Source organism: Bos mutus, chromosome 3 (genome assembly GCF_027580195.1).
Source record: "Bos mutus isolate GX-2022 chromosome 3, NWIPB_WYAK_1.1, whole genome shotgun sequence".
Classification (NCBI taxonomy): domain Eukaryota; kingdom Metazoa; phylum Chordata; class Mammalia; order Artiodactyla; family Bovidae; genus Bos; species Bos mutus.
The window spans coordinates 27,938,072-27,962,844 of record NC_091619.1 but is presented as its reverse complement, the minus strand read 5'-3'; the positions used below and the strand labels follow the sequence as shown (position 1 = coordinate 27,962,844).

The 24,773-nt window shown below is 45.1% G+C and overlaps 2 protein-coding genes across 7 annotated transcripts; one reads left to right on the top strand and one right to left on the bottom strand.

The window, feature by feature from the left end:
• Positions 1-880: 880 nt before the first annotated feature.
• On the bottom strand, positions 881-13,303 carry AP4B1 (adaptor related protein complex 4 subunit beta 1). 6 transcript variants are annotated; one of them, XM_070367468.1, is made up of 11 exons: positions 13,169-13,303; positions 12,537-12,724; positions 10,661-10,885; positions 10,087-10,217; positions 9,412-9,559; positions 8,356-8,852; positions 6,928-7,011; positions 5,363-5,466; positions 4,396-4,603; positions 3,692-3,973; positions 881-3,446 (listed from the first exon to the last, which is right to left on the bottom strand). In XM_070367468.1, exons 2-11 carry the CDS (start codon positions 12,647-12,649, stop codon positions 3,019-3,021), a joined length of 2,220 nt encoding a protein of 739 aa, XP_070223569.1. In that variant the 5' UTR covers positions 12,650-12,724; positions 13,169-13,303; the 3' UTR covers positions 881-3,018. The 6 variants fall into 6 exon arrangements, with proteins under 6 accessions (XP_070223569.1, XP_070223566.1, XP_014332515.1 ...); XM_070367465.1 differs by lacking the exon at positions 13,169-13,303 and adding an exon at positions 13,027-13,156; XM_014477029.2 differs by lacking the exon at positions 13,169-13,303 and adding an exon at positions 12,925-13,056.
• Positions 13,248-21,442, top strand: DCLRE1B (DNA cross-link repair 1B). The gene is made up of 5 exons (XM_070367470.1): positions 13,248-13,365; positions 13,470-13,732; positions 14,543-14,708; positions 15,187-15,369; positions 18,331-21,442. The coding sequence occupies exons 2-5, from the start codon at positions 13,544-13,546 to the stop codon at positions 19,419-19,421; spliced, it is 1,629 nt and encodes a 542-aa protein (XP_070223571.1). The 5' UTR covers positions 13,248-13,365; positions 13,470-13,543; the 3' UTR covers positions 19,422-21,442.
• The last annotated feature ends 3,331 nt before the right edge of the window (positions 21,443-24,773 follow it).

The following is a 24,773-nucleotide window of genomic DNA, read 5'->3' as shown; positions in this document are numbered from 1 at the left end:
GCTTCTCACTTTACAGGAAAGCAACCAAGTAGGGCTTAATATTCTAAAAGCTCCTATAGTTAGGATCAGTGTAGTTAACTTTCAATTCTGAGCTGTACCTAATTTTCTTTGGTTCAACATTTCAGTGATAACTCTTAATTTTTTAAGAAGTCAATCAATTTACTCAATTTCTACCACTTACATCCTGTTTCCTTCCAACACTTAAAACTGGCAGCACTTAACACTTCGACTTTGTTTTAGTACCTAATTAAACATTCAGTTTAACTGAACAAGTGAAAATATGGAAAGTGATTCTGAAGCTGTTGTGATCCTCCTCCTTCCAGTCCCTGGGGATCCAGGATCCAGATCTGTCTTTTTCAACTGTGGGTGATTTTTCACTTCCATGGTAACCTGGCAACATCTGAAAATATTTTTAGTTGCCACAACGGGGGTTTGGGGGCATCTAATGGTATAGATCAGAGATTCTGATGATTATCCTACAGTGCACAGATAAATTGGAGAAAGAAATGGCAACCCACTCCAGTGTTCTTGCCTGGAGAATCCCAGGGACGGGGGAGCCTGGTGGGCTGCCATCTATGGGGTCACACAGAGTCGGACACGACTGAAGCGACTTAGCAGCAGCACAGATAAACCTCCTACAGCAAAGAATTAGATGGCCCCAAATGTCAGTAGCACCACTTCTGAGAAACCCTAGCCGAGATGGAATTCCATCTATTATCTTCTATATGGTCAACGCAATATAACAAAACACACTTCAAACACAAGTCTACAAATACCATCAGAATCTAATTATTCAAAACTCACAGCCATTCATTCAATACTATTTATTGAGTAACCACTATCTCATAGGCACTGTAGACAGAAGGAAAGAAAGATAATCACTGTCCTTAAAAACTGTCTGGCAGAGACAGACAACTGACTAAATCCAGGTCCTTGCTAGAAAATTCAGCACTATCTGTTTTCTACTCCTATTAAAAGCTTAGCTGAGAGAAATCATAGGCAAAGCATTATTTGAAGGATATGCAGTCCAACTATGGATCCAGGTAGAAGTCCTTGAGTTAAGCTGGATGATATTTGGGTCATAGTGTCTTTAGTCCTTGAAGAATGCCCTCACTAAGCTTCATACTAAAATTATGCTCTCTGTTCAGATTGACGAACACCATAGGAAAGTCATGTGAAACACTTTACTAACTTGCCACACAAGTATTCTACATACCATTCAGTGCCATCCGTGTAAAACTACATGTAAATTTCTTTTAGAAATTAGAATTGAAATATTTATTTCTCTCTGGTGACAACTACACAAGCATTCCTCTTTATTCTGGCTGCTTCCAGGTGGCGCTAGTGGTAAAGAACCCGCCTGCCAATGTAGGAGACGCAAGAGACGCAGGTTCGACCCCTGAGTCGGGAAGATCCCCTGGAGAAGGGCTTGGCAACCCACTCCAGTATTCATTCTTGGAGAATCCCCACAGACAGAGCAGCCTGGTGGGCTACAGTCCACGAGGTCACAAAGAGTCAGACATGACTGAAGCTACTTAGCATGCAAATCACTTACAAAGCTAAATACAACCTCAACTGTATCAACTATGTAGGCCCTTTCAGCCTGGACATTTGTATACTTTCCCATCCCTAATCCAGCTGGTCTTAACAGGTATTTTTATTTTTCCTATGCTGGGTTCTCTGGTTATTTTTACTTTACCATCAGTTTATTACATCTGTTTTGGCCATAAGTTGTCTCCATGTATAAAATGTGGTCAGTTATGAAGAAAATTAAACGTGAGAAAGAGTGGCAAGAAAACAATTACAATAGTACTGCTGTGCTGTGCTAAGTCACTTCAGTCTGGCTCTTTGCGACGCTATGGACTATAGTTTACCAGGCTCCTCTGTCCATGGGATTCTCCAGGCAAGAATACTGGAATGGGTTTTCTTCCAGGGGATCTTCCCAAACCAGGGTTCAAACCCACGCCTCTTACATCTCCTGCACTGGGAGGTGGGTCCTTTAGCGCCACCTCAATAGTACTGCGAGACATATGCACTGACTGCTTTCACAGCTTGAATGAAACCCCTAAGGAAGGCAGCGAGGGTCACAGAAAACATCCTAAAAGAGCTCATACCTGAACTGAACACCAAAAGATAGACTAAGTGTTACTTAAAAAGATATGAGGGTGAGGAAATAATCTAGGCAAGAAATAAAAGCACAGAGATAAGAGAGAGCTGAGTATATTCAGGGAACTGCAAGTGCTTTGCTTTTGCCAGAACACGGGGTATTTTGGTGAGCATTGAGACATGGCACAGAGGAGGAACTTTGGAGACCATGCTAGGGCTTTGAACTCTGGCCTAAAAAGCATGATTAGAAATATTATGGAGAAGGCAATGGCACCCCACTCAAGTTCTCTTGCCTGGAAAATCCCATGGACGGAGGAGCCTGGTAGGCTGCAGTCCATGGGGTCGCTAAGAGTCGGACAGGACTGAGCTTTTCACTTTTCACTTTCATGCACTGGAGAAGGAAATGGCAAGCCACTCCAGTGTTCTTGCCTGGAGAATCCCAGGGACTGGGGAGCCTGGTGGGCTGCCATCTCTGGGGTCACACAGAGTTGGACACGACTGAAGCTACTTAGCAGCAGCAGCAGCAGAAATATAACAGTAGGAATTGACTGTAGTAATCCAGGGGAGAAAGATGACCTTTACAAGCTCACGTCCTGTCAGTTTCCAGACACATCAGACATCTTTAATTAGTAAAATAATCCCTTAAACTAATTAGAAAAGAATACAAATTCTACCCTCACCCTCTCCCCAACAACATTAACCTTTACAACATCACTTGGAAACGTGGGATCATTAACCAATAGGTATGAGAGAAACATGTCAATGTTCTTTGGACAAAAATGGAAGAATCCTCACTCCCAGATTCCCCTTCTCCTTTGCATTTGATATTATCTGGACTTACAAGCAGTGATAATAAGAAAAACTAAGGAACTCTGACAGCTATTCATCTCACTCAGGACAGACAAGAAGCCGTTATGATTTTATGTCTCCAATCGTTCCGATCACAGTTTCTAAAACAGAAATAAAACTCTTCAGTGTCTCTGTCCTTGCCTCGCTTTGTTTCACTGAGATCTGCATTTGCAAATTCGCAGGCTCCAGCAGCAGTTCTGTTAGGAACAGACAGCCAGTGTCGTCCTGAGCACTGAGGTAGGCTTTCCATGGCTGAGTCCCAGCCCGGCTCATCGCGATGGTCTGGATGTTCACGACTTGCAGCGCCATCTGCAGGGTGTCAGGATGGACTGCTCCCTGCCACGGGAACACCTGCTGATGAGCAACTTTGAGGCTCAGCCAAGTTTTCTCAAAACACTCAGCAGTAAGCTGGTGATTGGGGATGAGCATAAGGGCTCCGGAATCAGGGAGTTCCTGAACCCTCTCCTTGTTCTCTTCGGGAATCAGGGGTCCTACAAGAGTCAGAAAGCTTATTTAAGAGATGCTCTCAGTCTGCTGAAACTACATTTTTAAATCTAGATTTCCAAAAGTACACAATGTGATTTTTATCTTTGGAGAAATGGCTTAAATAACCAATGGCAAATTTTCTTGTTCACAAAGACAAAATTCAAGCAACAATCTGAAGTTTAGCTGGGTTACTTTACTCTCTACTATAAAGATTTTTCACGACAAGATAGAAAATAAGAATGATTTTTACCTGATGTGGGAAAGGCTGCAGTGTTAGGAAGCTCTGGGCCATGATGTTCTACTCCCTGGCATTTAGATAGGGTTGCCCAGCGGGCTTTGCCGTATACTGGCACCAGAGTGTTGAAGTCCAAGGCCCAGCTGTTCACAGGTCTTTCTGCCTGATCCTCCAAAAGTCTGAGGGAAGGGTCAGATTTAGGGCTACACAGGATCTGCTTTGCTTCACTGATGCCAGCTAAGAGGAGGCGATAATAGAAGAGACCTCGATCTCGTACTGCCATGTCCTTTTCTTCCTCTGAGGTAAGATAACAGATTGAGTTAATTAAAAACAAAAACATTCTTTCTATCCCTGTGCCCACCAGAATAGGAGGGAGGAAACCCTAGAAAATGTTGACATTTTCTCCTTGGGTCCCAGACACGGCTCATCGAACAATGAAAGCTGTGAGAACCTCTACGACCGACCATGAAAGTGTTAGTCGTTCAGCTGTGTCTGACTCTTGGTGATCACATGGACTGTAGTCCACGAGGCTCCTCTGTCCATGGGATTCTCCAGGCAAGAATACTGGAGTGAGTTGCCATTCCCTTCTCTGGGGGATCTTTCCAACCCAGGGATCAATCCCGGGTCTCCTGCATTGCAGGCAGGTTCTTTATCATCTGAGCCACCAGGAGGTATACACAGCTGGCCACAGCAAGTACCATTCCCTCTGAAGAGCCTACCTATGCAGTAGTGTAACAAGCGGCCTAGCATGTCCTGGCATTCAGCCGGGCGAGAGAAGAAGAGGCGCAGCACAGCTGTGAGCAGCTCCATTTTGACAGCTGGGAACGTCTCTGACTTCACATTCTCTATGAAGTCTTCCAACACATAAGGAGCATTGGGGATTCTCTTCCCATGGACACCGAGTAACCAGATAAGTGCCTGCTTCCCCTAGGGAATTAGGGAGTAAGAACAGATGCTTAACATTTGGCTGTCCAAAACCCAGGCGAGAGCAGACGGCAGACAGCAGCAGGTTTTGCTTTTCCCTTAGAGTTAGCAGAAAAAGTATATTTTATTTGCTTCAACTTGCATTTATTGATCTACCCCCTACTAAACTCTCTACAACAAACAGGAATGAAATTATACCACAAAAAAGGAGACTTATGACTCTCACGCCTATGTTGTTTAAGCAGTAAAGATTCCTCAGTTTTGGGGCTTTGGCCCCAATTTGGGGTTTCATGCTTCAGTGGAAGTTACTGGAAGATTTCCCTAAGTTACTCCATTAAAGTGGTGATTAACCTAGAGTGCACATCAGAATCGCCTGCAAGGCTCCTTGAAACTATGTGTCCAGGGTTCCCACTTCTGAATATCTGAGTAGATCTGGGATGAAGCCTAAACATATGTAGAAAGTCCACAAATGACTCTGCTTTTCATGCCAGCTGAAAACCCTATGGTCTAAATCTCTCGTTCAAAATAATGACTATGTTACATGAGAATAATGGTATCAAAATATTTGTAAGGAAACCATAGTTAAATCCTAATGTTTTCATAATTTATATCCCGCATACACCCAAAACAGAATCTGAGGTGGCAATCGATTCTAAGAATTCCCACTTCAGACACTGGATAGAAAGAATAATTAGATTCCATTTCACAGCAGGTCCCAAGCACTTCCCCTTTATCCGGAAGTAAAGGAGAATCGTAGTCTACCTCACTGTCTTGAATGTTCTCCTCACAGCCGGGCAGGGCCTGACACACAGCTTCCGTACACTGAGGACACAACCATGCCAGGTCTCGGAAAGTCTGCACCACCACTGCAGCACAGCTCAGAACACAAGAGCACAGGGTTAGAGCCTCCGTGTGGGAAGGAATCTTAAGAAAAGTCACACAGTCAGGCTGCGGGAATGTCTGCAAAATGGGTGTTGAAGGGGGTGGTCAGTGATCACCTGAGAAATGTCTGGCATGGGCAACAATTTCTTAAATGAATGTTGCTCTTCTCTGATTGCCATGAGGATACAAGAATTAATGTATGTAAAGGCACTTGGTAAACTGGAAAGCCATATACAAATGTGGGGAAGTGCTGCTGTTGAATGATGCTCTGAAGTATAAATGGAGACACTTGGGCTGGGGCTATGGTGAAGCGAGCAAGGTGCCGGGTTGTAAAACACAAGAGGACACACAGAGGTAGCCCCTGCATGAACCTGAGATTGAGTGACTCTCTATATACATTACATATACACATATATATATATTCTCTTCTCGTAAGGCTTTTTGTTTTAGCTGTGCTGGGTCTTCGTTGCTGTGCAGGCTTTTTTCTAGTTGTGGTAAGTGGGGGCTACTCTCCCGTTGCTGTGCATGGGCTTCTCATTGCTGTGGCTTTTCTTGTCGCAGGGCATAGGCTCTAGGCGCACGGGCTTCAGTAGCTGTGACGTGCTGGCTTAGCTGCCCCGCTGCATGTGGAATCTCCTCACACCAGGGACTAAACCCGTGTCCCCTGCATTGGCAGGTGAGTTCTTAAACACTAGGCCGCCAGGGAAGGCCTCCGTTCTGGCTCATCACAGGACGCTGCATACAGACCCCTGTGCTGTACAGCAGGACCTTGTTGTTTATCCATGGTCTATATAATAGTGAGCTCCTCTTTAAATGTCTGTATCCTTGGCACCTTGTTTGCGTCATTCTAGTCCCAGGCCTGGCAGTCACTGCTTACAGTTGCTGTTGTAAAGCAAAAAGAGGGACAAAGGTGGGGAAATGACAAGCAAGGTCATCCTGCTGCTGCTGCTAAGTCACTTCAATCGTGTCCGACTCTGTGCGACCCCATAGACGGCAGCCCATTAGGCTCCTCTGTCCCTGGGATTCTCCAGGCAAGAACACTGGAGTGGGTTGCCATTTCCTTCTCCAAGCATGAAAGTGAAAAGTGAAAGTAAAGTCGCTCAGTCATGCCCGACCCTTAGCGACCCCATGGACTGCAGCCTACCAGGCTCCTCCATCCATGGGATTTTCCAGGCAAGAGTACTGGAGTGCATTGCCATTGCCTTCTCCGAAGGTCATCCTAGCACCCTTCATTAGCTATACAACAGCCTTGAAGACTCACGGCAACCTGAAGACTCCCTGCCCTGTTAGGTCTATATGCTCCTCTGATGGCAACAGATGATGACGTAAAGAAAAACTTAAATCTCTCATATTCAGCAACAAACATGTTCTGAGAAACCATCACAGGCCAGGAAATTGGTTCCCCTCCGAAACACACAAAAAAATCCTAGAATGGTAGCTATTACCCGTGGTAATGTGCTCTTGTCGAAGCCCCAGCAACTCTGTTAGAATCTGCATACACTGATCTGTGTAGGTCCTGGCGATGCCACCTACAGAGGAAGGAAAGCAGAAAAAGTGTTAAATCAAATATTACCACCTCATTCTAAAACAATTTCCTATCAACCAAAAACAAAGAGCACAGGAAACACCTAAAAAAAAATATCACACCTTGCTTGATGAAATAAGAGTTTAAGAGAACTTGGGTAAAAATGAATTCCCCATTGAACAAGGTTGAAAACTTTCAGGGTATTTATGTGGCAGCCAGTTTGTTGCAGCACACATACACAGGAGTATTCCTGCTGGGACACTTGACCGCAGCCTCCGGATGGCAGGATTTCTACTTCCCTCTTTGTTTCCTTTTCTCTGCCCCTAAAAATAGCCATACTTTATTCTACATAGGAGAGTTCCTTCTCCTCCTTCCCTTGAAGTCCTCCGAAACTGAGCTCCCCAGCTGCTTTCATGCTGTGGCTCACTCTAGCTCTTTAAATTCCCGACACGGTAGTGTGAAAAGGTCTGTAGGCCTTAGGTTTTACTCCATGTTGGTCTACTCAGCATAATACGGAGTAGCCCAGAGTAGAAGCTCAATAAATGATTGTTGAATTGACACAGGACTTTGAGTCAGGAAAGCTGGGTTTCAGTCCCAGTTCAGGAACTATATAAACTTTGGGCAATTTAAGAACCTCTTTGTGCCCGAGTTGCTTCATCTTGAAAACCAAGTTAATAACCACTTGTCCACTTTTCTTGACTGTCTCACAAGACTGTGGGAAGATGATACACAGAAACGCATTTTCGGTAAGGTACAACAAAAGGCAATATAAATTGTGTTGGACTTCCCGGATGGTCCAACAGTGGATGGGAATCTGCCTGCCGATGCAGGGGGACACGGGTTCGATCCCCGTTCCAGGAAGATCCCACTTGCCGTGGGGCAGCTAAGCCCAGGAGCCTCAACTACCCAGCCAGCGCACCAGAGCCCAAGAGCTACAGCTAGGGAAGTCGGTGCACCTAGAGTCCATGCTCCACAAAAAGAGAAGCCACACAATGAGAAGCCCGTGTACCACGACAAAGAGTAGTCCCCGCTCTCCTCAACTAGAGAAAGCCTCAGAACAGCAGCTAAGACCCAGTGCAACCCAAAATAAATAAATGTTTTTTAAAATCAGTGAATTAATCATGTGATAGTTTGAATCACCTGTAGTCTGTATCCTAGAAAGACATGGCAACACTGGTGTTGACCAAAAGAGCCGTCCTCCTCCACTTATTCGTAGTCACTGACCCAAGTTTTTGGTGCTAGATACTTTCCCTTGAGGCAAGACTCATTCCCTTTTGCTCACTGTGGTTCCCCAGCTCTCTAGCTGTTTGGTGTAGGCTCTCACGAAGGAAAAGCAGCAGACACCTACCAATGGCGAGGATGGCGGCCTGCGCGAAGTCGGCAGACACGTCGGTGCAGTACCCTCGAAGCTCCTCCAGCACCTGCTGCACATTCTCGTCGTTCACCAGCTCACACAGCACCTCCACCTTCTGGAGCTTGATGTAGTGCGGCTCCGAATAGGAGCAGAAAAACTTCTTGTAGTGGCTGCTGAAGTGACCTGGCAAGCTGTGCAGGATCTGGCGCACATGGCAGAGGGCAGCAAAGCAGAGCTCTCGGCTCTCTGAAGAACAGGCAGCCAGCAGAGGGCCCTTGACTTGCATGAGCACATCGGTCTGCACGTGGGGGAATTTTTTGGCCAAGATCAGAAAGAGTTTGGTGGCTCCCATCACCACGCCTGGGCTGCTGCTCTTGAGAAAACTGTCCAACAGATTGAGAATGTCAAACAGCTCCTCCTCACTTCGGGGTTGGTAGCGGAGCAGAAAGTTCAAGACTTCAGCCTGGCCCCACTGGTCCAGTTTTGACATTCTATCCAAAAAAGAAAACAAATGGGCTATGTTAGCAACAAAATTAGGACCACCTCCATGCGACTGCTCTGTCACTAGTCATCTGCTCATCACAATAAGGGGGGAATTCTTAAAAATAGGTTGTACCATAATCGAATTATTCTTTTTACATATTACTTAAAGTTTATACAAAGTCTTTAAATAACAAGATGAGTTCACAGTACAAATGCATACTCATCTAGGGCCAAAGACATGATTGCTATACCCTAGACCCAGACTCTCTATACTGTAAGATAGTATGTGTGAATGGCTTAGTTTGGGGGACATAATGACTGCAGGGACAGAACCTATCCCCGAAGGATCTTTCTGCCATCTCTCTATATTATCAAAAGAAACTAAGACCAAAAAACACAAAACTTACAATGAAACATGAGGTGGTTAATGGTTACAGTTAACTTTTTTTTACTGCTCTACAGAAATTGTTCAAGAACCTCTCCTTCATTCAATACATCAACAAGATCCCACTATGATGCAGAGATGCAGATCTGATCATGATAAAAAGAGAACAGAGGCATCCAAACCGATTTAAGAGATGGTGGGCGATGGGCTTATTGATCACAACACCTCCTTCCTGTTTCAGAATTTCCTCTAGAGACCTCAGGCAGTTCACAACCACAATTGGATCCTGGTCGCGCAGCAAACTATATAATTCATTTACCAGGGCACCATCTACAAAAGAACAAAGATTTCATATAAACAGAAGCTTCAGAGTCATGGGGATAGAGCCAGAATAATAGTTCCAGGCAGACAAAACTGAACTTCTCTGCTATTACACAAAAGTAACAAAGGCAGTAACAGCATACAAGGCTAAAAATTGCCATGTCCAGACTATCCTAAGTAGTTGATGCAAAGAATTTCACCTGAACCCCAAAGAAAGGACTTCTTTAATCTCAGAAAATACCAAGCCTTGCATCCTACTTAAAAGAGACACCTAGGGTGGAAGGGAAGTTCAAGAGGGAGAGGATATTTGTATATTTCTGGATGATTCATGTTGTTCTATGGCAGAAACCAACACAACATGTAAAGCAATTATCCTCCAAATAAAAATAAATTTAAGAAATAAAATGAAATTTTAAAAAAGGGACATCCAGTAGAACCACATTATTATTTTCTACCAAAACGACATAATGTTTTACAAAGTCATATAATGGAAGCACAAATAAGTACTGAGGATGATAGATTACATTGCAACTTACCCACTTCAGAGTCTCCATGAAGATTATGCATCTTGGCACAGCCAAGGACTGCTACCCTCCTGACATATGAAGCCTTATCCCGCAGACCATTGAGGATTGGCTGTTGGATATATTCCTGCACACCAGGCATCCTAAGCAACACATTCTGGAGTCAGCCAGATCCTAAAGTACTAGTGTTGACATAATTTAGCCCCTATTCACTTAACAGAGGGTTTAGTAGATGTTTGAATATGCATTGGTCAGACTCTTCTCAACAAACTCAAGAAAGCTGCTGCCAAACTTAAAAAGCATCACTTGACTTTTCATGTGGAATAATGCTGCAAAGGCAAGTTAAAATACACACACATTTAGAAATCTTTAACCATCTCACTGAGAGTAAGGTAGAAAAAATCCCTAAATAAAATCATCTATGTAGTTTTTTAAACCAAAGTAATGGCTGACAGCCTGAGTTCCGGTTACAACCATGTTTTCCCCAGTATTAAGAAGCTCAAATAAATTGTCATCATTAAAAATCTGCCTGTGACCACATGAACTCTTCAGCCACTGGGATGCAGGAAGGGAAGAGTGTGCTCACCTGAGGCTACACATGCTCCGTAATGCCAGCCCTCGTACCATTGGGTTGGGGTCCGAACAGTCTTTGCACAGTGTATTGATGGCCAGGAGAGCCAGATCTGGTTTCAGAGGAGCGTAGGTACACATGTAGAGATAAACTAACTTCTTCTGAACAATATCTACAGTGGCACTAGCTTTCACCATTTCCATGAAAACACCAGACATGTCCACCCCTTGAGTCATGTGCCTGAAACCAACACACAGCAGGGAAAAGTAAAATTTATAATCCCCAACCCCCCACCACCAACCTACAGAAAGCCTTTTACTTATACATGTCCTGGATAGCTAACTAGGTTGTGACCTTTTAGAGGGAAGCAACCAGGTCTACCTTTTCTATCATATCACATAAAAACTTAACACGGCCTGCAATAAACGTTCTTCTATTCATTCAACAAACACTTACAGAATTCCTAGTACTGATACATTGCAATGGCATTCAGCTTTTACATTCCAGGGATGTGTTCTGGGGACATAATCTGAGGAAGGCATGTTCTCGGATCTGAAGGAACTCAAATCTACCAAGCAGGCAGACAAGGACACCTCTAATTACAGAATGACTGATAAGTATTACAACAGAAATAACAGATAAGGTGCAGTGGGTATCTAACACTGCCAAGAAGTAATACTTGAGCCAAATTAGCAGGAGCTCCAGACAAGTGTAGTAGATAGGTAATGACACACACTGTGGACATGAGCAAGAATGGTATATTCTTTTGACAGTCTGAAGGTAGTTAACAGGGTGTTCCTTGGATGTTATGGTAAGAAATTTGGACTTTATTCTATAGGAATTTGAGGGGATGTCTGTTCAAAATGCAGATTCCTGGGTTCCATCCCACCTACTGAAATCAGAATTACTGGATTGAATGAAATCTTTACATTTTCTTAAAAAGCATTAAAATTTTAAAAAGCATTCTTAAAAACTTCTGTGCATGCTAAAGTTTGTGATACAAAGTTTGCTACAGGCAAGAGATATATTGTCAAATTCATATATTGGAAAATCATTCTAACTGAAATGGGAGCAAGATGACCTAATACTCTGCTGTTGTTTTAGTCACTCAAGATGACCTGATACTTTGTTGTAGTTTAGTTGCTAAGACACATCCGACTCTTTTTGCAACCCCATGGACTGTGGCCTGCCAGGCTCCTCTGTCCATGGGATTTCCCAGGAAAGGATCCTGGAGTCGGTTGCCATTCCCTTCTCCAGGGGATCTTCCTGACCCAGGTATGGAACTGGAGTCTCTTGCATTGGCAGTGGATTCTTTACCACTGAGTCAGCAGGGAAGCCCTGACCTACTCTTAAACTACTGCAATTCCTTTTTATAAAGAAACCAGAACAGCAGTGCCAATTTTTAAAAAAGAGGATGGATATTTAGAACCATAAATCCATACCACCTGACTTCAGCAGTGAAGATCAGGTGTCATCAAGACTGACTCCCACACTTGGTCAGCTGGGTGGTGACATTTATCAACACAATACAAGCTGAAGAGCAGGTCTGGGAAGCTGGAGGGAAGAATGCAGGTGCTATTTTGCGTGTCTTTGAAGACATCTCCAGGCAGAAATGCCAAGCAAGCAATAGGATGTGTGAGTCTGAGGATAAAAAAGGACGTCTGTACTAGATATAGATCAGCAGTACAAGTTCAAGATATGGATGAAACCACCCAGCTGAGTAAAAGAAGAAAAATATGCCCCACAAGGGAGACTTAGATGTCATTCCAGAGCAGCAGAAAGGCCAAACCGTACAACTGCCATGTATGAAAGTTCATTAACTCTTTCTGCGCAGCCATGGGGAGAGAGGCCTGCTGGGGATGGCAATGGGGGATAGGGCTTTAGGTGATACCTAATCACTCGCTGGATGACACTCCGATAGCGCAGCCTATCAGCCTGAATGTGAGGATTACACAGAGCCTTCTTCAGCTCCTTCACCACGTCCTCGGAGCCAAGATACGGCATCTTCTCCAACAGTCACGGGGCAGTTTCCACAGATCCCTAGGGAACTCGGGCTCCTTCTAGCCCTGATGTGGGGACCTGGGTAAAGGAAATGTCAGTCAGTGAAGGGACAACAGGCGCGATCTCTGCCCCAGCCTTGTCTTCCCCAAGGCCCGCAACCAGGACCTAGCATACTCAACTTCAACCCTCTCGCTTCCGGGAGAGGCCCACCCGAGGCTCTGCGATTCTATCCCGGGACCTGCAGGCTGGTTCGCCCCGCCCACAGAGCTCTCCCCAACCTCTAGGTCCTCGGCTTGATTTCCAGCCCGGCAGCCAACTGTCCGTGAACCCCTCCCTCTCCAGTTCCAGCCTTTCTTGCGCCTCCACGCGGTTGCCGTCACCTTGAGGCCCAATCAAGCTCTCTGCGGAAGTCCCGCCTCCTCTAGAGGGACCGCGTAGAGCAGCTGCCAATCACCCTCTCCCAGTGAGCGCCGAGAGCAGCCTGGATCCCGACCTTTGGGTGCCCTTCCCCCAACCTCTCACCTCCCGGCGCTGCCGCGCGGCTCCCTCTGGTGGAGCTGCTGCGGGCAATCGGAAGTTGGCTACTTCGGCCTGTCTCCGCCCAGCAGCGCGCGCTTTGAGTGCCCGGCTTCAGTCCCTGGTCCTGCGCGTTCGGGGGAGTGGCGCTTGGTTGGGCGCCTTCTGCGGTTTGAGATTCCACCCAAACTCCTACCAGCAAGGTCACTTCCTTCTTTCTGCCCAATCTGGCCATTCATTCCCTCACTGGGCTGGCTTTTCCTTACGGTCTCTAGCCCTGTTCATGCCCGAGCATGTTTTTTTTCAGGGCGGCATAGTAGGAGCCTCACACAGGAACTCTGTTCCCATGAAGAACCCACTGGTGACTCGAACCCCGCCACCATGAACGGGGTCTTGATCCCTCATACGCCCATCGCTGTGGATTTTTGGAGCCTGCGCCGGGCTGGCTCCGCCCGACTCTTCTTCTTGACCCACATGCACTCGGACCACACGGTGGGTCTGACTAGCACCTGGACCCGGCCCCTCTACTGCTCCCCAATCACGGCTTACCTCTTGCACCGTCACCTACAGGTATGGGGGGCTGGAGTCGGCCTCTGGGTGGGGCCTTCCGATCTGTCAGTCTTGGAGTCATAGAGTTGTGGCCAGGAGAACTGATTTTTACAAAAGCGACAGTTTTGGGGAACCCAGAAATGCATATATTAAACCCAGAACAAGAGTGGTTTCCAACTGGCTGGCTTGGGATGTTTCAGCGATAAAACTGGGGAGGACTTCTAGGCCTTTCAAGGAAACTGTTCCTACTTCTTCACGTAAGCTAGGCCAGTGTTTTCCAAACTTGGCTCCTAAGAATTCATCTAATGTTCTGAGTAAATAGATTGTCCAGTGCCTCCCTCCTCCCGCATTTGAATCAGTAGACACAGCTGGTGCAGGTCCTGGAAATCTGGCTGGAATTTTTTTCACAGGTACCCCCTAAGGGCTTCCCTGGTGGCTCAGACGGTAAAGAATCCGCCTGCAATTCGGGAGACCTGGGTCCGATCCCGGGGTCGGGAAAATCCCCTGGAGAAGGGCGTGGTAACACCCTCCAGTATTCTTGCCTGGAGAATTCCATGGACAGAGGAATCTAGTGGGCTGTAGTCCATGGGGTGGCAAAGAGTTGGCCACGACTGAGTGATTAAGCACAGCACTCCAAGGGATTATTATTTGGAAAGTTGAGGAATGGTTGAATAGACTTGCTTTCTGGACTATTAATTTAGCCTTGTAGGAAGGATGGGGTAGAGAGATGGAGAAGGAAAAGAGGACTGTGATCCCTATCACAGCTTCTGATCCAGGGAGGTACCAGGGAGAGGCGTCTGTGTTTCCTGAGATGACCTGCTGTTTCTTTAGGTATCTAAGCAGTGGATCCGAGCCCTGGAGGTTGGTGAGAGCCATGTCCTGCCTCTAGATGAAGTTGGGCGAGAGACCATGACCGTCACCCTCTTGGATGCCAACCACTGCCCCGGCTCTGTCATGTTTCTCTTTGAAGGATACTTTGGAACCATCCTCTACACAGGTCGGCTTCCAGAGAGGTCCTTCCCACTTTCCCAGCCTAGACACTCTTTTTTTTTTTGACCAAGCCCCATGGTTTTCAAGATTATAGTTCCCCAACCTGGGATTGAACCAGTCCTGCCAGCAATGAAAGCACTGAATCCGAACAACTGGACTGCCAGGAAATTCCCAACATTGCTTTTCTTGAGTAGCCTTGATTCATAGTAGAAGCCTGGAGGCCTCCTAGCTTCATGTCACATGAGCGCAATGACCCTTTCTCAATTGATTTTTCATTCTTTAAGGGTACAGACTTTGCAAAGAGTAATGAAAATGCAGGAGCACGATGGAGACATTTCCACAAAGAAACTGTGCTACATTAGATCACTGCTAGACTAGTTTTTTCCAAGATGCCAATAGGCAAATGCCCATCTGCTGTTGGAATTGGGAGAGGCTTGTCTTCTATGCTTTTGTCTCTGACTATGCCTCCCATATTTTTTTCCCAGGTGATTTTCGGTATACACCATCCATGCTGAAGGAGCCAGCCCTGAGACCGGGGAAACAGATTCATACCTTATACCTAGACAATACCAATTGCAACCCAGACCTAGTTCTTCCTTCCCAAGAAGAAGCTGCCCGCCAGATTGTTGAGCTCATTCGAAAGCACCCACAACATAACATAAAAATTGGTGAGGGTTTTCCTTTTTCTCTCACTATGGAACTAGTGAATCTAGGTTCTTTGGGGGTTCTTACATCTTTCATGTCTTTGTGCAGATCTCCTTTTCTCCATGAAATCTACCCTGACCTTATTATTTAAAAGTACATCTCTGCTCCCACATTCCCAACCCCAGATCCCCTAAGCCAATTCAACTTTTTCATTTTTTCATGGCACTCAACTTCCCACAGACTTCATGTTTTCCTGTACTGTTGCTTATTGTTGATTGCCTATCCCCACTTCTGCCACACACACATTTATTCCTTGAGAGCATGGTTGGAGGTGGGAAGAAGTCTTATGTGTTTGTGGAACAGAGAAGAAGCCATGTGACAGGTGCATAGTGGTTGAGGAGGCTGGAAAGGCAGGAGGGGCTGAAGTGCCTGTAAGCCATTTTGAACTTGATCCTAAATGCAACCATTGCTCTTAGGTCAAAAAGCTATTGAAGGGTTTTAAGTAGGAGAGGGACACTATTGCAGTAATCACTTTATAATGTATTCCAGAGTTTATGTATGTATTGTATTTAGTTCTTATTATCTGTCTCCCCCTGCTAGAATGGAAATTTCACAATAAACAGGCTCTTTGTTTCACTTAGGGATATATGCCAGATGCCTAGATTAATGCCTGATAGAGGAATTTGATAAATATTTATTAGAAAGTGAATGCAGATTATCAGAATGTAGATGCTCAAGTGAGTGTTAAGCTTTTAATTAGATACATTGAAATTGCAGCTGGAATTGCCTTTTAGGATAGTTTATGAAAATCAGTTTTTATTTTTTAAAATGTAATAGATTTAATTCCAAATACCTTTTTTAAAAATTTTAATTTATCTAGCTGTGATGGGTCTTGGCTGTGGCATGTGGGATCTAGTTCCCTGACTAGGGATTGAACCCAGGCCCCCTGCATTGGGAGCGTGGAGTCTTAGGCACTGGACCACCAGGGAAGCCAAATGACTTTTTTGATTGTTTCCAAAATTGTAATAAATCCACAAAAGGAAGATTTGCCACCATAATGAATATTTTAAAAGGATATGCCCCAACTCTGAAAGGAGTTTCAAAATAGGCTTAAACAGAGGCATTGAAAACAAATTGTATACCTTCCAGAGTGACACCAAATTGATGGAGAGATATTCTCTTTCAGGATTGCTTGACTTCATGAAGAAATACCAGTCCTAAGTCTTATTGGAGTTTTTAACACAGAATTTTCCTAGAGGAGCATAGCTGGCTAGGAGGGTACTACAGAAGGGCTTGATTAATTTTTCAGATATACAATAAGCCCATACTATGTGTCAAATATTCTGATAGGCAGTGGGAATAGAAAAATGAATAAAATATGAGGGTTTAAAGTCTAGTAGTAAAGGGCCTAGAATAGGTTTTTTTTAAAGGGTGGGGGGGATAGGGAGAGAGAAATCAGCTACATTTGTGCCCAAAGAGTGAGATTTTGAACCATGATGAGGAATAAAGTAGATATAAAGGAAATACAGGTTCTTTAAAGGAGGTCACAATCTGACTGTTGACTTGAAATACACCTTCAGAAAAGGTCTGTGAACAACTGTTTAAATAGCATCTCCTGTATCTGTTACCATAAGCATTATCCAAATTCAGGCCTCCATTTCTTTCTAAGTACCGTTTGGACCTTCTAACTGGTACTTCTGCTTTCAATATAGTCTTGTCCAGGCCTTCAAATAACATTGCTGCCACTTTTTTTTTTCCTAAAACCCTGCTCCGATCCTGTGATTTGAATTAGCCATTTTCCTGCTTCCAACTCCTCCGTGACTCACCTTCACTTAACAGAATCAAATCCAAGCTCCCTAGCAGTACATGCAAAGCCCCCTGTTATATGGCCCTCGCTCACCTCTTTAGTGTCCTTTCTTACCCATTTCTTTCTACCTTAGAAACACCGAAATGACCTCACTTAAAATGTTCTCTGCCATCCCCTTCCCTTGTCAGATTAACTTGGACCCATCATTCAGGACTCAGCTAAGTGTTTTCAGGAAGTTTTCCCTAACTCCATCAACTGGTAGATACTTCTCTGTGCCCCATAATACTGTGTGCATGTCTCTAACATGCATTTTTTCTGGATCCTCATGTGGATGACACTCCCTGAGGGCTGAGATTGTTGTTTTCACACTGCTAAACACTTGGTGGGTGCGCTCTTTTGCTGAACTGAATGAATGAGTGGATTCTGTGTTAACTTTCTCCCTACCCCATCCTCCATCTGTGCTCAGTCCCATCCCACCCTCTGTGACTGCATGGACTGTAGCCCGCCAGGCTCCTCTGTCTATGGGATTCTCCAGGCAGGAATAGTGGAGTGGACTGCCATTTCCCCCTCCAGGGGATTGTCCCAACTGCCTGCATCTCCTAGATTGGCAGGTGGACTCTTTACCACTGAGCCACCTGGGGAGCCCCATCCTCCATAAACCTAGCTCACATGCACCTCCTTCCTGATACACAAACAGGGGATAGTCCCATTAACTTTGGGTATTTTTATTAAACACTTGGTTTATTAGGATTCCCCCATAGCTTCATTAAGGAGGGCATGGCAACCCACACTCCAGTATTCTTGCCTGGAGAATCCTCCACTGACAGAGGAGCCTGGTGGACTACAGTCCTCTGGGTCGCAAAGAGTCCGACACGACTGAGTGACTAAGCACAAAGCTTCATTGTGGCTTCTCTGGTGGCTCAGTGGTAAAGAATCCACCTGCCAGTGCAGGAGACGTGGCTTCAGTCCCTGTGTCAGGAAGATCCCCTGGAGGAAGAAATGGCTACCCACTCCAGGATTCTTGCTTGGGAAATCCCACGGACAGAGGAACCTGGCGGGCTACAGTCCATAAGGTGTCACAAAAGAGTTGGACATGATTTAGCAACTGAACAACTACAGTAACATAGCTTCATTGTCTTCCTTTGTTAGTTTCCCCAATCTCTTTAACATTATTCAGGACTGTACAGCCTGGGAAAAGAGTCACTGCTGGAGCGGCTGGCCCTGGAGTTTCAGACCTGGGTGGTACTGAGTCCTCGGCGCCTGGAGTTGGTACAGCTGCTGGGCCTGGCAGATGTGTTCACAGTGGAGGAGAAGGCTGGCCGCATCCATGCTGTGGACCACATGGAGATCTGCCATTCTGCCATGCTGCGTTGGAACCAGACCCACCCTACCATTGCCATCCTCCCCACCAGCCGGAAGATCTACCGCTCCCACCCGAATATCCATGTCATCCCTTACTCTGACCATTCCTCCTACTCGGAGCTCCGTGTCTTTGTTGCGGCACTAAAACCTTGCCAGGTGGTGCCCATTGTCCGGCGACAACCCTGTAGGGACTACTTTCAGGACAGCTTGAGCCCCAGGCTCTCTGTGCCCCTGATTCCAGACTCTGTACAGCAATACATGAGTTCCTCCTCCAGAAATCCAAGTTTTCTCTGGCTGTTTTTAGAAAGGAAGCTCAAGAGACTGAGAACCCAGGGTGTCGTGTTTGAATCCCTTGAGGAAGATGCTGATCACTCTCAAGCTGACAGGGACTCAAAGAAGACCAAGAATGAGAACCTGGCTGGGGAGCTTGAGAAGCAGCCCTCCCACCATCCTTTGCAAGTCAAGAAGCAGTCGTTCCCAGATGTCTGCTGCCGAGAAGGGGAGGGGGCAGTCCCTTCCTCTGAGTCCCAGAAGATGGTGACTGTAGTAACTACCCCTTCGGGTTTTCCGGTGCACTTAAGGTCTACAAATGAGAAATTCCTTTCTCTGGAAACTGGGGAGGAAATTGGTGTAGGGCCCTACTTGGTACGCATGGGAGACAGTGTGGCCTCGGCAGCCACAGAGAACCAGAGAGCCTGGATGGGCCAGGATTCTCGCCTGTCTCCCAGCAGTGAGGCTGCCCCTCTTCTGGCTCCTGAGTTCAGGGGCCTGGCACTCAAATACCTTCTGACTCCAGTGGACTTTATCCAGACGGGATTTTCTTCCAGGGTCTTCGACCAGCAAGTGGAAAAATACCATAAACTCCTGAGTACAGACGGGAGAATACAAAATGACAACCTTGTTTGATCCAACTCTGCACTTTTTTTTTTAATGCATCAAGAGTTGTTTATTTTCAAAGTTAGCATTCTTTGTATTTCCACCGCTAACAAACGGCAGTGCCACAGCCCTACTGTACTTTTGAAGATAGTGCAGATGGCCTATTTGGGGCCTTTTCTGTGTTACAGGCCCACCCTGTAACACACTTCCAGTGTGTTCATTGGGCTCCTGGTGCTTAGGGAATCCTTAGTTCTCTAACTGACTGGGGTTTAAGAAACCCTTTTCATTATAATACCTTTACAGTATTTGTGAGCATTTAAAGGTTCTGAGAAGTCCTATAGGAACTTTTAAACTTTGTTTAACCCAGTATTTCTGTAACCTTTTTGAACATGTAGTCCCCTTTTGTGACTGCAGAGAGAGATGAAGGGTCTTTTCAGAAAGGACCAGTTTATTCCCCCTGTTTTGCATGTCATGTGTCATTCCCCATGTCCCCTTCTGTCTCTTCCTAGATAAAAGCCCCTAGGTAGTTCTGTTCTTTAATTCAGGAACTGTGGTATGACCCAGGCAGCATGCTCCAGTCCTGAATGTCACTGACCCCATCTAAGTCACTTCCTGTCTCTGCCTCAGGGAGGGAATAGGAAGTGATGAACATCCTTAGAAAAGTAGAGAAAAATTCCATCTCTCCTCCATGAGAGTTTGCAGTTAGTGTCCCTGGGGACCTACCTGGAAGAGAGCCGGGGGGACTGGACGCCCTTCACCAAGGCAGTACCTGGAACTCAGCCGACAATTAGGCTGAGGGTTAGAATGGGCCTCCCAGCCGCCTGGAGTCCCGACTGTTTGGCAAAATAAGGTTACAGAAGATCAAATATGCTGCCAGGTAGTCCTGATTGGTCACATAGCTGGGATATTTGCTGTCCCCCTCCTCAGGTTGAGAGCCAGAGGACACAGCCTGTTGGTTTTAGTATCCAGGGCAGAGACCAAGAAGCCAGCTGGTGGAAGGGGTAGGGGTGTGACATTCTGCCCTGTCCTTCTGCTCACAGCCTGACAATGCCAAACCAATAAGCAAGACAGCAGATACCATGGTCTCAGAGGGCGCAGGCATGTGGAGCTGGACAAATGGATAAAAACTGTTTCTCAGTGGAGCTCAAACCTTCCCAGTGAAGAGGCCTGTGTTTCTTTTCCAGGGGGGAGGAAATTGTCTACTGGAGGAAGATATGAAGAGTTTAGAATGCAAAATAAGGCCTTTCTCTAGGGCAAACTATACACAGTTCTGTTTGGTCCGTGACCTTCACTGCAACCCTCCCGTGGGCCTACTAGGAACCATACTGGTGAGGCATGTGGGGCAGCAGGGGACATGGGCACTGTCCTGGGCATGAGTCCAAGGCACCTGGGCAAATAGAGATTCCAGGCTTCCATAACGGAGCCTCAGTTTCTCATCTGTAAACCAGGCATTGAGATGCTTGTGTGTGTGTGCTCAGTCGTGTCTGACTCTTTGCAACCCCATAGACTGCAGCACCTGTCCATGGGATTTCCCAGACAAGAATACTGGAGTGTGTTGCCATTTCCGTCTCCAGGGGAAATTCCTGACCCAGGATCGAACCCACATCTCTTCGTGTCCCCTGCACTGACAGGCAGGTTCTTGACCACTGGGCTACCTGACCTCTCCTGACTGCTGGAGCTTAGATAATCGGTCAGATTCCTAGGTCAGTGCCTTCCACATGATGGGTATTTCAAATATTGGTTCTCTTAGCTTCTGGTTCTTAAAAAAAAAAAATTATTCTCTGATAAAATAAACTTTGGAAGTCATAAACTATAAAAAAAAACTCAAACTTCTTCCATGTGGATCAACTGTCTTCTAGTCTTTTTCTGTGTGTGCAAATATATTAAATGTATAATTTTTTCCAAATTGGGGTAATACCATATATAGTTTTATATCCTGCATTTCAGTTTATTAATATCTTAAGCACTTTCTCATACAAAATGTCATTTTAATAGTTTTATAATACCCTATTATGGGTATATCTTAATTAAACTATTTGTTTTATTTATCATTTTGTGTGCTCTTTTTTTCACAATTATACATATTGCAATGAATATCCTTATGCCTATATCATGGCATTTGTGTTTATTTTCTTGGAGTAAATTGCTGGAAGTGGGATAACAGTTTTAAGGTTTTTTAATTTAGTTTATTGAAGTGTAGTTGATTTCCAATGCTGTGTTAACTTCTGCTGTACAGCAGTGATTCAGTTATACATATATACACATATATATACATACAATGGAAAATTACACATACACATTCTTTTTCATATTCTTTTCCATTATGGTTTATTACAGGATATTGAGTGTAGTTCCCAGTGCTGTACAGTAGGACCTGTTGTTTATCCATTCTCTATGTAGTAGTTTGCATCTGCTAATCCCAACAGTTTTAAGTTCTTGATAAAAATGGTGCCTAGTTGCCCTCCAGAAAGTTTCCTTACTACCTTTTCTGCAGACGAGGATAGCAGTAAAATACTATGAAAGGGCTTCCCTGGTGGCTCAGTGGTAAAGAATCCACCTGCCAATGCAGGAGATAAGGGTTTGATCCCTGCTGCAGGAAGATCCCACATGCCACAGAGCAACTGAGCAACTATAGAGCCTGTGCTCTAGAGCCCAGGAGCCCCAACAGCTGAGCCTGTGTGCTGCAACTGTCAAAGCCTGTGGACCCTTGAGCCCGTGCTCCATAACAAGAGAAGCCACTGCAGTGAGAAGCCTGCACACAGCTAGAGAGTAGCCCCGACTCTGCAACTAGAGAAAAGCCCACAGGCAGCAATGAAGACCCAGCACAGCCAAAAATAAATAAAATTTAAAAATACCACGAAGACTCATTAAGTTCAAATGATGTTATTAGAATGGTAGATGTCAACACGTGGAAAATCATCTTGCATACTTAATAAATATTTACTAAGCTATGTGGGCAACGTTTAGACTTCATCTGGGAGCCTCTAGCTGTCTCACTTCTGTGCTATGCAAAGGTGGCTGGGAGAGATAAGGTAGTCTTCAGTGCAGGGGCCCCCAGATGGGAGTTATCTTCTAGCAACAAGGACACTTGTCCACTTTTGGCACATGCTGTGTCACACGTATTCCTCGAAGCGGGATCTATATGAATTCAGATGGTAGGGGGAGGGTGAGAAGCGAAGGGCTTTGAGAAATGTAGTTGTCGGTGGCATGTCTGTGTATTAACAATGGTAAGATTCCATACTATTCTAAATCAAATTTTCTGGCTTATAATAGAGATTGGCAGTTGTATTACTTGATTTCTCAACACTCTCATACAAAAATGCTGCAATACATGTATCTTTAAGAAGCCAATTTATTTTTAGAATCTAAGGATGACCCCATTGATCTGTGAAGATCTTGCAATTAAGCTTCAAGTTACTGGGAGAAAGACAGTTCCCTAGAGATCAATTAGTTATTTGCTTCATGATCTGTGGGGAAACTTGTACTTTTCCACAAGGAGACTGACAGTGATTTAAGTCCCCTTAGGGAAGAAAATCTGCCTGACTGGCCTCGGGCAACCATCTCTTACACGTGACCCAGACTGCCCTTTGTGGTAGGAAATAGAAGATAAGTGAGTCTGGTTGTTCAAGAAAAGGGATTTAGATCTGGGTTCTCTTATCTCAAGTCCACTCCTAAGGGGACAGTTCCCTCTGCATTCTTAGAGTGGTTCATAAATAGGAGAAATTCCATCTGGAGGTCCATGTAGACATTTTAAAAAATTGTTTTATTGAAGTATAGTTGATTTATAATGTATTAATTTCTACTGTACAGCAAAGTGATTCAGTTATACATACATACTTTTTCATATTCTTTTCCATTGTGATTTATCAAAGGATATTGAATATAGTTCCCTGTATGTGCATGAATTTTCAGTGCCATCACTGGTGAGTAGCCCTTGGTCTGTTACCTGCTTCCCACCTCTCACCTTCCCTGAGCACCACCACCACAAGCTGTTTTGTCTTGAGTCCTTGGCACTTTCCCCTTTCTCTTCTGTAGGATATCCCATCTACATCACTAGAAAATGATTCTGCTTGCCCTTATAGAATATTTGTGTCTACAGCTGCCCATGGGGGATTCTCATCCTCAGAGTGTTGTCTTTTTCTTTTTTTCAGATGATTGATGTATTTTGGCTGTGCTAGGTCTTCGTTGCTGGGCTTTCTGAGAGTGGGCTTTCTCTGGTTGTAGTGAACAGGGGAATCTTTGTCGTGGTGCATGGGCCTCTCATTGCAGTGGCTTCTGTTGTTGAGTACAAGCTCTGGGGCATGTGGGCTTCAGTAGTTGTGGCGCATAGGCTTAGTTGCCCAGAGGCACATGGTATCTTCCCAGACCAGGGATCGAATCCATGTTCCCTGCATTGGCAGGCAGATTCTCAACCTCTAGACCACCAGTGAAGCCCCAAACTTCTCTTTATTTTGGTCACAGTGCTTTTATTTAGATATACCCTTCCACCTTGACTATATCATTCCTAGGTAACTTTCTCTTTGAACACCTCCTCGACCACCAGATCACAGAAAGTTCCCAGAATCTTGGGCTTGGTTCTTTTCCTGAACAGAAAGCTTACTGAATCACCTTTCAATCACACAGAACTTCTGGCTCACCTTGGGTTAGTTTTTCCCTTGCAATATTTACATAATCAAAATACTATTGGGACTTCCCTAGTAGTCCAGTGATTAGGAATCCACCTGCCAATGCCAGGGACACAGGTTCAGTTCCTAGTCTGGGAAGATTCCACACGACGGGGTTGGCCGGGGGGAACTAAGCCCCCGCACCACAACTACTGAGACCGCATGCTGCAACTACCAAAGCCCCCACTTAGAGCCACCTAGAGCCTGGAGAAGCCACCGCAATGAGAAGCCCAAGCACCGCAACTGGAGAGTAGCCCTCGCACAGCCATGAAGACCCAGCACGGTGAAAATTTTTAAAAAACAAGCAAACTTTGTCTTTGGCATCCATTCTAGGTTGTACACTCAAGAGTCATCTTATAACTGGAGACTGTCAGGTGGCCCCTACTCCAACTCCAGCTGATGTATGAAAGGATCAAGAAAAGAATGGAAGCAAACTATTGGGTGGATGATTGGTAGCTTTTTTTTTTTTTTTTTTAAGAAATCACCATTTATTAGCATAATCTTTCTCCACTAATTGACTGCCATTCTCACAGTAATATCTGAGCCACCCTGTAAAATGTTCCTCTGATTTCAAGGCATTTTAAGCTTTTGCTTATCATGTTTACATCCTCTGTTCAACTAAGACACTGTTCTGAGAGCTACTTTTTCCAAGTGTATTGTTGCCTAAATTTCCTTTATTTCTTCTTCATCCTTTCTCTTCTTCCTATATTCTGGGAAT